Raw genomic sequence first — 14,392 nt, 5'->3', positions numbered from 1 at the left:
TGTGATAACCATACTGTGAGATACGCAAACACCCGGTCAGCCTGAGCTATTTCTACGGCATCAGTACCACAGGGAGAAAACAATCATGAAGCATGTGCAACACACTCCTTTAGTGTAGTTATCACCTTCAGTTTAATAAGATACACACTGAGCGGGAGACAGAAAGGTTTAGGACTATAAAAGTGATACTTTTATAATAGTCATTTAACTAATATTATATAATGAACTAGTATCTTGGAGGAACTTCTGATTGTATAGTTTGGAGGTTGTAGGTATATTGAATAAAACGATAAATGGCTTAAAAAATGAATTTACACCAAAATATTTCAATGTGTATCATCATTTAGAGACCTGGCAAATGCATTAAAAATGATAAGATGACAAAACTAATGTATAAGAATGTAGCTTTTCTAACCGCCATTGTTAGGTACTGCTGCAGGGCATGGCAGACATTCTCTGCCCTCTACTTAACGGCTGGGCTTCCCCTCTCACAGAGGCTTACTATATAAACCAGACACTCTGGTGCTGTGCCCTCTCTCCTTCCCTTCCCCCCCACATCCAGCACCCACTCTCCCTTCCCCTGCCCCTCCTGTGCTGATCCCAATAAACCTGTAATTGTGTGTTATAGCTTAGTCACCAATTAGTTCATTTCGATTACATAACCAATCAACCATTTCATATTTGGTTGCCCTATATCTACTGCAAAACGGTTAGTATTTCAAATCTTGATATTGTTACTAGAGAGAGCTAATCATAATGGGATCATTTTTCTATTGGCTATTCTTTATATAATATGCAATATTTATAAGAAAATTAAAATATGAGAAAAAGTTGAAGAACATAAGAGGAATAAATAGTGTTAAATCAAAGTACTATTTTCTTATATATCACATATGAATTCAATTGATATTCAGTACTGTCTCAGGTTTTACTCACACAAATTCATTCAGGAAATACAAAACAAACAACTTTCTTATTTGAACCAAACTAATTACATTGAAAAAAATTAGCTAAATCTAAGTTGTCTCAGTATCTTTAAATGTTGAAATATGTAAAGGTTTTATGTTCACAGAAAAAGAAAAAAAGGGACTTTTTAAAATTCATGCTTTTATTTCTTCTCATTGTTTTCTAATTTTGGGCCGTTAAGTAGGAATTAAGAAGTGGTTAGTCACACTTCAGAAAATGAATTCACAAATAGGGAAGTTCAGGAGCTGGGGAGTTTTCTTATTAATTAAGAGTACTAGATTCTCTAGCATGGGACCCGAATGTGTTCCCCAGCACCCACACTGAGCAGCTCACAGCAGCCAACAACTCCACCCTCAGGAATTTGAGATGATATTCTAGCTTCCCTAGGCAAGCATACATTCTGATGCACAGACACATACATATCCCCCAAAGACACACACACACACACACACACACACACACACACATACACACACACACACATACACACACACAAGCATTGGAACCTTACAAAAAGCAGCTTCCGTATTCTAGCATTTCTATCAGAAAATGTATGACTATAATTTCCAAGATGGCTTTTCATTATTTTATTATATTTTATATTAAAACCCACTGCTTCATGAAATTATCAATTAAGCTTTACCAAATAGGGGAAAAAACAATCCTTTAAGTCTAATAGAGTCCTTCTTTTCAGCAATAAGTTACACCTGTCTTTTAGCATAGGTACAGAAAGAAACCTTAAGGCTGTTTATACCTCCAGCATTTTTTTTAATGTGCCTGGTTCTATTTGTAGTCTTCCATTTACACTTTTTAAACTAGGGTATGTAAATAAAGGTTTGCCAGAATGCAGGCTGTTACATCAGCTGATGTGTTATTAAGTATGATCTGTATTGTGCAAAATATAATCCAAATGTACCTGTAGTCTTGGATGCGCGTAAAATTCATTTAAAAAATCCATCAGTAAGTCAATCTTCAATGAGCTGACACACAGGACAACATGCTTCTCAGTCTGTGCTCGATGCCTACTATAGTTTCCACCTGATTTTTGTCTCTCCATCCACAAATAGGCCAATTGTTCAAACTGTAACGAATGTTTCACATGTGAATGAAAACCAGCATGGATGAAAGTGAAAACCCCAGTACAGCGCCCCGACTGTTATCAGGTACATGTCATTTCTTATCCTTAGTTAAGTTTCAGATTATCAATATCCCTTTAAACAAAAGGGCTGACCACATGATTGCCACAGAGGTTGCAGATGAAGCCCAGGGGATTCGGGTCTCCAAGGTAACACATAAGAATTGCTTTACTATTATACCACGCTGGACTACTATGAGGCTAATGCATCTGCTTTGTGCGATGTAGGATGAAATATGTCATTCACTAAATGAAATATAACAGCAGTGCCTGTTTTTCTCCAAATTCTTCTATGCCATCATGCCCATATCTCTCAATGGGAGATATGGTGCCCTATGCGAGTTGTGCAGTAATGACTTCTACAGTGAACTGTGTGGTGGTGTGGAGGAATGTCAGGGAGGTATGCGAAACAGTGTGAATCGATTAAGGCTGTCTAACGAGCATGCAAGTTTCATTTTTATTGATCATGTTGTGCTCTTGATCTCCTCCCTCACGGGAACCCAGGGTCCATTATAAAGGAGAACTGGAGACTGGCCATCATGCATATCTCTGACCTTGGAAAGCTCTCCATTATGATCCAAATTGCTTCATAATCTATACACACAACGTCCACAATTTGCTTCAGTTGATGAACGTCAGAAATTAAGTTTAATCCACTGCAATTTATCCCTTTGTTTTTTCATTTCTTAAATTTAACCCCTTAATATAATATCCCTTAATTTGAACCTATATCATATTATAATATACAATAGTAATATATAATTACCAATATCAGATAATCTATATTTACAAGAAAATATATGGAATAATGAAACCAAACTGTGGGATATCATTTGTGACTAGCAAGAAAAGGGTGCCTAATAAAAATTTATAAGACCTTTCTGTAAGAGTGTAAGCACTGCATTAAACTAATTATAAGATATCTTACAATATTAGTGTTAAATAAACAACCAGGTGGTATTTTTATTAATAGAGAAGGTCAAATTTCAGACTGCTTTGCACATTTCTCCAAAGGTGAGCAAGGTTCTGTTTACCTGTATGGGGAGGACCACAAGGGCCACGCAGATCATGGCAACAACAAAAAGCTTGGAGGACCATGTTTCAGGAGTGACATCTCCGAAGCCCACAGTAGAAAATGTCACAATGCAGAAATACAGGGAGTCAAAGAGATTGAGTTTCTTTCCAATTCGTTCTAGATGCTGAATTCCACAAATGCTAAAAGAGCAGATATAAATTACAGTTAATCACAAACTGGACACATTATTTTTTTATTGTTCTTTGAACACAACAGACATTTTATAATTAGTCCATTTATGTATAATTTCCTCTAAGCAATATAATTTTGAAGGTTTTAAACACATACATTAGATATAGTTTTCTTATGTTTAATAGCCAAAAATGTTAACCACAATAAATTATTTCAAGAGATATTGAATGCATGTTAAGGCAAAACAATTGATAATGAAACCCAGAAATTTCTAAGTCTAACATGTGTAAAGATCATAAAAGTCTTTACTGTTTAAATAAGGGAGAATAAGGGTGTATTAATGTTTGTGTAGGCCTCTATAGGAAATTATGTGCTAACAATAATCAAAACATATAGTTTGAACAATGTTGCTGCTGAAAACCTTGTTGATATTCATTTTCTATTGTAACAATACTGAGCAGGAGTGAACCTTTAAGAAGTATTGAGGAGCCACCATCATTAAATGGATTGTTGTCATTGTTGCAGGAGGATTTTTACTTCTGGGGGTATAGTTTATCCATTGCATGTAATGTTTCTTTGTTCTTTGCAACACTGCATCATACCCCCAGCATTTTATGATGGAGTAAGAAGAACCCAGGCAACTTTAGGCACCTATAGGTTGGACTTCCCAGGCTTTAGAACTGTGATACAACAAACTTCTCTTCTGCTCATTATGAATCACTTAGTCACAAACATTTGGCCATACTATCACAAAGCAAACTAGTACACAAGTGCCTTTCATGCAGCAGCCTACAAACAAACATTTACAGAAAGAATTGATATGTAAAAGGATTCAACATAGAAACTCTTATTGATACAAGATGTCCACAAATGGGAATTACTAAAATAGCATTAGATAGAGTACCATTACTTGATTATAAAATAAAATGTAAAAAAGCTATGATTGATGAATATATTGTGCATGTTGAAGAGTAATAATAAATTTGCAACATAAAAACCAGGATGCAATCATAATGACTTGAACAAGGCTGAGCAATATTAGTATACCAATATTAAAACATGGGGACTTTAGGTGATAAAAAATCATGAGCATGGTTTTCTCATACATGAAATAACCAATCTAGACTCAAATGGTATATACTCACTTATATCTGCATACTAGCCCAAGGGGCATGTCCCACGAAAGCCTTCACTTACCAGGAAACTGGGACAGAGGGGAGGGCATCCTATTGGGTCTCTAAATGAGAGACGCATGGGAGAATAGCAAAATAAAAGGATCCAGAGGGTCCTAGAAATCTACAAGTAGAACAATATGATAGGCAGATTTGGGCCCAGGGGTCCCGCTCAAAGTAAGGCACCAGCCAAGGACAATACAGGAGGTAAACTTTAAGCCCCTTCCCAGATCTAGCCAATGGTCAGAATATTCTCCACAGTTGAGTGGAGAGTGTGATATGACTTTCTCACGTACTCTGGTGCCTCACATTTGACCATGTCCCCTGGAGGGGGAGACCTGGTGGCACTCAGAGGAAGGACAGCAGGTAGCCAAGAAGAGACTTGATACCCTATGAAAATATACAGGGGGAGGTAATCCCCCTCAGGAACAGTCATAGGGGAGGGGGATAATGGGAAAATGGGGGGGGGTCGGGAGAGAGGAATGGGAGGATACACATTGAGATGTAACAAGAATAAATTAATAAAAAAAATTCTGAGAATAAAGACACCAACCTACTTAGTGCTTGACATTCTGTAATGTGATGATAGAGCAAGAAGACACAAATTGGACCAGAATATGTTTGGCATCTTACTATTTGAATATTAGAAACAAAATTTATGCAACTTATAAATTATTCATGCACATGTATTTTTATGGAAATGGACCAACACAAATATCAAAAATAATAACTAGGATTTGGCTTAATAAATGGCTATATATGTTGAATAAACTTTGGGAATTGAAAATGGGTAGACACTGCAAAACTGTGAATATGGAGGAAGATCTATATAGCATTGAGTGTGGTGATAAGGGAAATTCCCTAGGGGTTCAGAAGGACCAGATTGTAGCAGATTGATTAGAGAAAGGATTCAGGAGAATGTTGGTGGAACACTTTGTATCAAAGATGATCCTGATGAGTTGGGTTAAGAAATGAATGTTTTAAAGGAGTGTGTGGGTAGGGGTGGGAGTTATGGGATACTAGGAGGAGATTAGAGAGTGCACTACAGCCAGGATGTAGATAGATAGATAGGTAGGTAGATCGGAAGGAAGGAAGATAGATAGATGATTAGATAGACGATAGATAGATGGATAATCAAAAGAAAAATGAACATTTTTTTTTCAGAAAGCAGAGGAAAAGCCACATGCCTGACTGTATGCTAAAATCAAAGAAGGGAGAAATGGTTTAAAGATAAAATAGTGGAAAAGAAAGCAGCATGACCTGCCTTGGAAGATCCTCAGCCTGGTCAAGTTGTGAAAAATAAATATGTTTCTCATGACAAAACTCCAAGGGTGGGAAAATAGTTTGAGAAAGGAAGCCAGACGCTATTTGTACATCGACACAATAGAAGACAGAGGCTGAAGTCCCTCTAGAGATGTTTGAAACCAGCATGACTGCCCCAAGCCAAAAACAACATGGCCTGGGATTTTAGTTGTTTCAAGTGAGGAACTCAATACATCCAAAGAATTTCTGGGCTTATGTAGATTTACCCCTCTGATTCCTTCAATGGGGCCCAATGCTCTTAAGTCCCTTCATTGGGTCCAAGCACAACACTGCCTAATAATATGTACTTGATAAGACTCCTCTAGAGGGCACAGAAAATAAACCCTGGCAATGATTGCTTTGGGAAAAGCCAGCAGCTGTAAAGAGCACAGTCCTGGAAGAGTTAGTTCATCTAGATGTCTTTTCTGCTCAGAGAGATTAGCCTTACGAATGGGGTTGACACAGATAGGCCCCAGTAGGATAATGTTCGGTAAAGTCTTGAGGGTGAGGCTTCCTCAGACAACTCAGCTGAACAGCTGCAGGCATGCATCACCTGGGAGAACCAGTGCTCCCACACTCTCAGCTGTGAGGGTTCCTTTATGAACTGTGCCCAGAAAAGTCATTCAGGTGAGTCTTCCCCAGACCTTAAGAACAAACCATTGCCTAGTGGCTCTAGAACTTTTGATGTGGAGTTAAAGGAAACTATCCCCAACCCCAAGGATTTCATGTTGTTTCAGTTACCAGGTGTTGAGCTGTTGAGCTTATTTGTTGATATATTAAGTCTTTTAAAACTACTAGTGTAATATAATGCGTTTGATTGTTTTCTTATCTGCTTTTATTTTAGGAAAATATGAATTTTAATATGCCCTTTCAAAAATTCAGGTTGAAAATTAAATGTCTAATGCCCCAGTATTAAGCAGCAAGACCATTAGGGAGCATAGGTCATGAGCACAAACCTTGTGAACAGAAACAATGACTTTATAAATTACTAAAGCAAACTGGCTCATTTTCCTCCTGCCTCATCATGTGAGGACATAGTACTAACAAGCCTTAGAAGCAGAGAGAATGTTCTCACTGTACACGGAACCTATGGCGTCTTGACCTTGAATACTCAAGCACTGAGAACTTAGACATAAAAGCACATCTCTTGGAAATTATCCATTTTCAAGTGTATGCTTCATAGCATCACTAGAGCAGCACAATAAAACATTCTGTTCAGCAGAGACAGGGGAGATGGGATGGAGAGAGAGGGGGGAAAAGCGAGGGAGGGATGAGATGAAGCAAGAAGAGGAAAAACATTCTGTTCAGCAAGCAGAGACAGGGGAGATGGGATGGAGAGAGAGGGGGCAAAAAGCGAGGGAGGGATGAGATGAAGCAAGAAGAGGAATCAAATAGTGATAGAAGTTACAAGTGCAAACTAAAACCAGCAGGATGAAAGAAGTCAAATGAGAAGAGCACACATGACTTTGTTTATGGGCCTTCCCCAGAGTGGAAATGGAAAGCGGATTAGTGGCTGCCTTGTGTGATGACAGAAATGTTCCAAAAGTAGATTGTGATGATTGCTAGAAAACTCAGCAAATATGTTAAAATATGGCTGAATTTACACTTAGGGGGAGTGAATTTGATGATGTGTAAATTATGCTTCGGGAAATATGTTAAAACTCAGTGTATAGTTTTTGGACAGCCACTAGAGCATCTGTGTGTGAGCAGACAGTTCAGCTCTGAGGACCACACGGACAAATTGGTCCAGACAGATTGATTCAGAATTTTGAGTCACAATGTACACGAACCAATAAAACATTTCAGGTCAGTTTATTTACCTTCTTGACCAAATACATTACTGCAATATAATTAATCTCTCAGGTGTGGTCATGCACAACTAACAAGAAGAATTGGATGGTAACAATAGATGTTCCTTATTTACAATGATATATCTTTTAGAATGTGAAGTTTATAAAAAAAACATAAAGTGTTATCTAATACTTATTCATTATATCATTATACATGCACAATTGTGTGCATATACGTGTGTGTGTGTGTGTGTGTGTGTGTGTGTGTGTGTGTGTGTGTGTGACTCATAGAACAGGTTTCAGGAGTCAGCTCTCTCCTTCTACCATGTTAATGACAAGGACCAAACTGATGCTGTCAGGTTTGATAGCAAGCACTTTTACCCACAAAGCCATCTCAATGGCACTAAACACAACATGTACACTTCATACAAAATATAATTTTGAAATTGCAATAATCAAAATATTTTAATGATTCAAGTGTTATTGAGAATCCTGTGTTTTGGTTAATTACATATTAAAACTGAAATCTGATGACAGATAAAATAATCATTTCCCAATGAAAACATTTGTTACCTAGATATAAATTACAAAATATCACCCACTGTACTTTTTAGCCTTCAATTTGTCTGTTTTTAAATGTAGCTCACCAATGACAACCCTTATCATTTTATTCAAAGATAATTTCTACATAATTTTGCTGTGAGTTTTCAAAAGTCTACTGAGCTTCCATTGATTGCAAAGCTTTCTCAGATTTGTAGTATCCTGGGCTTTAACAGACCTTGAGAATTCTTTCCTGGAATCCTGGATCACCAAATAGAGAAACTTGGTCACTCTACTGTACACCATGAGTTAAGCCTCAGAATTGACACCATGAAAGTCAGGCCATCTTGTCGGTGTGTGACTAAAGTTGGAACAGCAATAAACTTAATATCAAGGAACTGTGGCTGTCTACAGTGGACCAACACAGAACTGAGCTTGTCGGCATTCCATCATTTGTTAGAGAGGTAGGGAGCTAAGTGCTCGTACCCATCCTTGCCAAGCTAGTGTCTAAGGATGGAGTCTTGGAAAGACATGGTGCTTAGTTACATATCCACTTTTGAGCAAGGTAGGCTCCTGCAGATTGCTCTAAACCCATAGTCACACAGAAGAACATGGCTCAGCTCAGTGGGCTTTAAAACAAAGCAAAAATATATGAAATATGGAAAAGAGATGTATATAGAATAATAAGGATGTGAGCTGGCTGTGGTAGAAGTAATCAGAATACATAGTATATGAACGAAAATATTGAAAATATCAAATAACAAATTCAAAAAATAGACCCACAGATCACAAAAAACATAGAAACAGCGTAGAAATAGTAGATTATGTTTTTTGCTTTGATTACAGTTTGAGTGTTATAGGTGCAACATACGTCAAACTTATTAGATAGTTGTGTTTGCTATATACATTTTATACATTAATCATGCCTTAATTAAGTGTAAGACAGTTTGCTGCACCAATCTATAAATCGTTCAATTTTTGCAATAGTTTAATTATAATTATTTGAGATATTTAGGAACTATATATAACTATAGGCAAGAAAATAATGTCTTCACTCTCCCCACCAGTGAGCATTTGTAACTTCTTCATTCATTTACTTTAAAATTATTTTCATAATGCTGGGCGTGTGTCTCGGTTATGGTTTTACTGTTGTGAAGAAACACTATGACCATGGTAACTCTTATGAAGGAAAATATTTAATGTGGTCAGGCCTACAGCTTTAGAGGTTTATTCCATTATTGTCATGGCAAGGAGCATACAGGAAGACACTGTACTGTAGAAGGAGCTGAGAGATGTGTGGGCAGAAGGAGACTGTCTCACACTGGGCTTAGGAGCATATATACCTGACTACCCACCTCTACAGTAACACATTTACTCCATTAAGGCCACACCTCCTAATAGTGCCATTCCCTATAGCCAAGTGTTCAAACATATTAGTCTAGGGAGGGCCATACCTATTCAAACCACCATAATAATATGAGAGTACATGCTTGTAATTTCAACAATTGGATGGAGCCAAAAGGCCTAAGTCTTCAAAGTCATCCTCAGCTATAGTGAATTTGAGGCCAGGCAGGACCACCAAAGACTTAAAATGTGGTTAAAACAAATAGAAGTATAGGCACAACTATATATAAGTATATATATATATATATATATATATATATATACTTATATAAATAAATTTACATAAATATATAAAATTATTTAAAAATACTTTTATATGTGTATATATACTTATAGAGTCATACATACATACCGCATGTTAAATGAGATTTTGGGTTTGTAATATGCATTTGAATTAACTTATCTGTATCATATAATAGTTTATATCCAAATCGTATAAATGCATGGTAAAAATGAATAAGTTCAAGTGCATGTTGTATTTAGCACGGCATTGACATAGTTTACATGCCTTTGAATGATTGAGTTAACTACTTACTCAGCAAATGCTTGACCTAAAGTCCAATATATGTTCTGGTGGTGAATACTGCAATGCTGAACAGAGTCACCCAGGCAAGTATGTTACAACATAGTCAGACATAATTCACGCCGTATTTTACAGAAAAATGAATTACTACTGATATTATAAAAGGCGTCCGTTGGTGAACTATAATCTGTAATTCCCTGTTACTTCCTTTTGTTCCCAAATCTTACCAGTTCTGTTCTTAGTGGCAGGTGTGTGTGTGTGTGTGTGTGTGTGTGTGTGTGTGTGTGTGTGTGCATGCACATGTGTGCACGAGCATGCACACATGAATGCATTGTGCATCCTTGGTTTGATGAAAAAAAACAGAGTAAGACTAAAACATTTTGAAGAAAATTGCACACGCTTATCACATGCTAAAGTAAGAGAATGCATACTACATTTTAGAGCACTTCAAAACTCATGCTGCTTAATAATTATATTGAAATTTTACTTGTTCTAATATATTATTTTTAACAAAAGCAAATGTCATCATGAAATTTAGAAAAATGTCAGACACTAAACTAATCAAACTGTTCGACAACTTCCTGTCTCATTTTCTGTTCCCAATTATAAAAAGTCAACATGGGTAACACAGTATGTGCATGCATTGATGCGGAGGGAACGTACAGACATACGGACATTCAGGAGAGTGTTTTGAGAAACAGCAGCAATTTGTTTATTTCTGTGCTAAATTGTCTAACTAGGTATATATTCAGACTATTCATATTTGAAAACGATTTATTCAGCTTTAGAAAAGGCATCCAGAAACTGTGCCTTCAGGTTAGCTAAATAGATCAATTATCGGCGCTGATTATACAGTTCTAAAGGACAACACAATTATAACACTGGAAGCAGCTTTTATTATGGTATACACAAAGTTTAATACTGAACTTATGCAATAGTTTTTCCCCAAAACTCTGAATCTTATGACATGCTTTATAAGGACTTGGACTTTTAGATAATTGAAGTATATTTTAATATAGATAATGATCACTTCATTCACAGATACAGTGCTGCCATTATTCACTGAAAACCTGCCTTTCTTTCATCACATTTGATGAGTTTAGTTATTTTGTATCTTGATGCAAAAGTGGCTTTAGGGAAGAGATGCATAAATTTCCTGATAAAAAAGACAGTGCTAAAATACCACATATTCATAATAAAAATATTCTATTGCCCTTTAATTAAAAGATGGAACTGTTGAATCAGTTAAGTACAGGTTAAAACCTTTCATTTCATCCCTAGTTTAAGGCAGCTGAAGAATTTTACAAAGGAATTTTATTAATAATATCTGAAATTGAATATTTTTAATCATCTTAACATTGCATTGTCTATAATTCAAATTTAATATTGTTTTGACTGAACAGCATTTTCTCTTACAATCTATCTAATTTTAATAAAACCTTTACTGTTCTCTATCATTTGCTTACACACTTTAAACAGTTTAAAATTTAAAATACACAACATAATAATATTAAACTTTTCTTACTGTTTTGGTTATTTGATGTGCATAAAATCATATTTATTTATTTAGTAGATTTAGTAGAATATTAAAAATTAATACATAGTCTTAATAAGAGTACACTATAAAAATTTTACTTAAAATAATGTACATGAAACTAGTGGGTGACATAAAACAAAACTTGTGTTTCATAATGAAAAACAGGTACCAGAATGATCGTACCAAAGACTCTTCCTTTGTATGCGTGATGACCTGAATTCAGAACCCAGAATGCACACAGGAGCCATGCACAGGGACACATGCATCTTACTCCCCTGTTAGCCTATACATTCTGGAAAAGATTAGACACAGACTTTAAAATTTCTAGATCAAGGGCTTGCTAGCTTGGTATATGCATCAGTGAACAAGAGAAGACTGTGTTTTAAACAAGGCGAGAAGCAAGGATGACTAAGGATGTTCTCAGGCCTCACAGAGATGAACATACACATATGCCATAAACACACATAAAAACACTAAAACAATGGTTATCTATATTGCAAAATTGTATCATATTAATTTATAAAAATAAATTTGCTAATGATTAATTTGGTGGTGGTGGTGGTTAAGATGATTATCATGATGATGACAATAAATTAGCAATTGTCAACCACTTTGGGGGGCAAATGACCCTTTCACATGAGTCAGCCAAAACATTTTAAAACACAGATATTTAAATGATGATTCATATCATATCCAAAATAATAGTTATAAAGTAGCAACAAGAACGACTTTATACTTGGGGGTCACCACACCATGAGGAACTCTGTTAAAGGGTCACAGCATTAGTATGTAAATGTTGTTCAAACTTATCTACTGGCTCTGTGTTAACCTGGATAAATAAATTTATTTCAACTTCATGCTCAATTGAAAAATAAATGCGATGATACTAACTTCATTATTAGCTATTATAAGGATTAAGAGAGCAAATGTTCCATGAAACACCTAGTACATAATAATGTTCAAAAAATCCCTGGATAATTTTGTTAATTGTTTCCAATCCCGACATGAAATAGAAGCATAGAAATGAGTATAATATAATTATTACATATACAACAGAATTAACTATAACAGAGTTCATATTTTTATATTTCATTTATTTACAATGTGTGTGTGCATGTATGTCTGTGCATGCGTGCATGTGTGTGTACCAGCATGCATGCATGTATGTGTGTGCGTGTGTGTGTGTGTGTGTGTGTGTGTGTGTGTGTGTGTGTGTGTATACCTGCGGAGTTTAAACTACAACTTACAAAAGTGGATTCTCTCCCCCTACCAAATGAGTACCAAGGAAAGAACTGTTAGCAGACTTGGTAGCAAGCACCCTTAGTAACTGAGGCATTTTACACACACCAGAATCCCATATAAATCATTTTTTCCTATTTGATATAACTACAAAGACCAAAAATAAACAAGTCTTCCACACAGTTTGATTTCTATCTAATAAGAGATAAATTTTCCACAGAAAACAAAGTCTATTTTGTTCTTCCATGTAAGTTGGTCAAAAGGACTATTAAGAATGAGCATCGTCAATGAACTAAAATCAAATTAGTAGACTGATAACTTAAATCCATCCTGAGGAATTGTTTTTTCTTTGTGCTTTTTTTTATATGTGTTCTTTGTGTGTTTATTTCTCTGTCAAAGGAAATAAAAAATTTTAATCCATGTTTTTATATAGTTTGACTAGCCAAAATGAGGATTCACTTCAAGATCTGGAAGTAGAATTCATTTTTTCCCTAAAACTTTCACCTTAAAAAGACAAAACAATGTGTTCCAGGTTGTTCCGCACTTTTTCTTCTAATGGATTTAGTGTCTCTGGTTTTATGTTGAGGTCTTTAATCCACTTGGACTTGAGTTTTGTGCATGGTGATAACCAGAAATTTGAGGACCAATGGATGGAACTAGCAACAATCATACAGAGAGAGTTAACCCAGAAGTAGAATGACTCGCGTGGTATATACTCACTTATACTGGACACTAGCCCAAAAGGAATGTCCCATAAATGTCTTCACTTACCAGTAGATTGGGATAGATGTGAGGATCTCCTACTGGGACTCTAGGTAATAGAAATATAGAAGATGGGGAAATAGAAGGATCCAGAGGGTCCTAGAAAGCTACAAGAAGAACATCATGACAGGTGGATCTGGTCCGAGGGTCATCTGGTCAAACTACTGCACCAACTAAGGACAATACAAGCAGTAAACATTGAACCCCTACTCTGATCTAGCCAATTGACAGGACATTCTCCACAGTTATGAGGCAAGTGTGGACTGACTCTGCCATGAACTCTGATGCTCCCTATTAGACCAATTCCCTGTGGTGGGGAGGCCTGGTAGAACTCAAAGGAAGGATAATCAGGCTACCAAGATGAGATTTGATAGATAGCCTGTGACCAGCTAGTAGGGGAGGAGGTCGGTCTAGGTCATGAACCTAGGCAAAGGGAATAGGGTGAAAGCGGAAGGGAGGGAGGAACAGATGGATACAAATGAGGGGAAAACAATTGAGACGTAATCTGAATAAATGAATTAAATAATAAAAAATTTAAAAAGACAAAACGAAAATCATAAGATGAACAAGAAAATTGAAGAGAAAGCGTTATATATGAGCCTTATAGACTGTAAAGTAGAGATAGCTGGAATTAATGTACATGAAAAAATGTTTTACATATAATTTGTTGTTAGATTCCTTGAAGTTTTATTTACATAAAGAAAACACAAGGGAGGATGGCCGGAGAGATGGCTCAGAGGTTAAGAGCACTGACTGCTCTTCCAAAGGTCATGAGTTCAATTCCCAGCAACCCCATGGTGGCTCACAACCACCTA

At 36.2% G+C, this 14,392-nt stretch overlaps 1 protein-coding gene across 2 annotated transcripts in view; it reads right to left on the bottom strand.

Annotated features, from left to right (window-relative positions):
* Nucleotides 1–14,392, bottom strand: part of Kcnt2 (potassium sodium-activated channel subfamily T member 2) — a 328,896-nt gene that overhangs the window by 161,167 nt on the left and 153,337 nt on the right. For both annotated transcript variants that reach the window (XM_051147516.1, XM_051147517.1), the window contains exons 9-10: nucleotides 3,136–3,316; nucleotides 1,883–2,047 (exon numbers count right to left, since the gene is read on the bottom strand). In XM_051147516.1, coding sequence (XP_051003473.1) covers nucleotides 1,883–2,047; nucleotides 3,136–3,316 — 346 coding nt within the window. The remainder of the gene's footprint in view (nucleotides 1–1,882; nucleotides 2,048–3,135; nucleotides 3,317–14,392) is intronic.

Source organism: Acomys russatus, chromosome 6 (genome assembly GCF_903995435.1).
Source record: "Acomys russatus chromosome 6, mAcoRus1.1, whole genome shotgun sequence".
Lineage (NCBI taxonomy): Eukaryota > Metazoa > Chordata > Mammalia > Rodentia > Muridae > Acomys > Acomys russatus.
The sequence above is the reverse complement of the archived record's forward strand: the minus strand, read 5'-3'. Positions and strand labels throughout refer to the sequence as shown.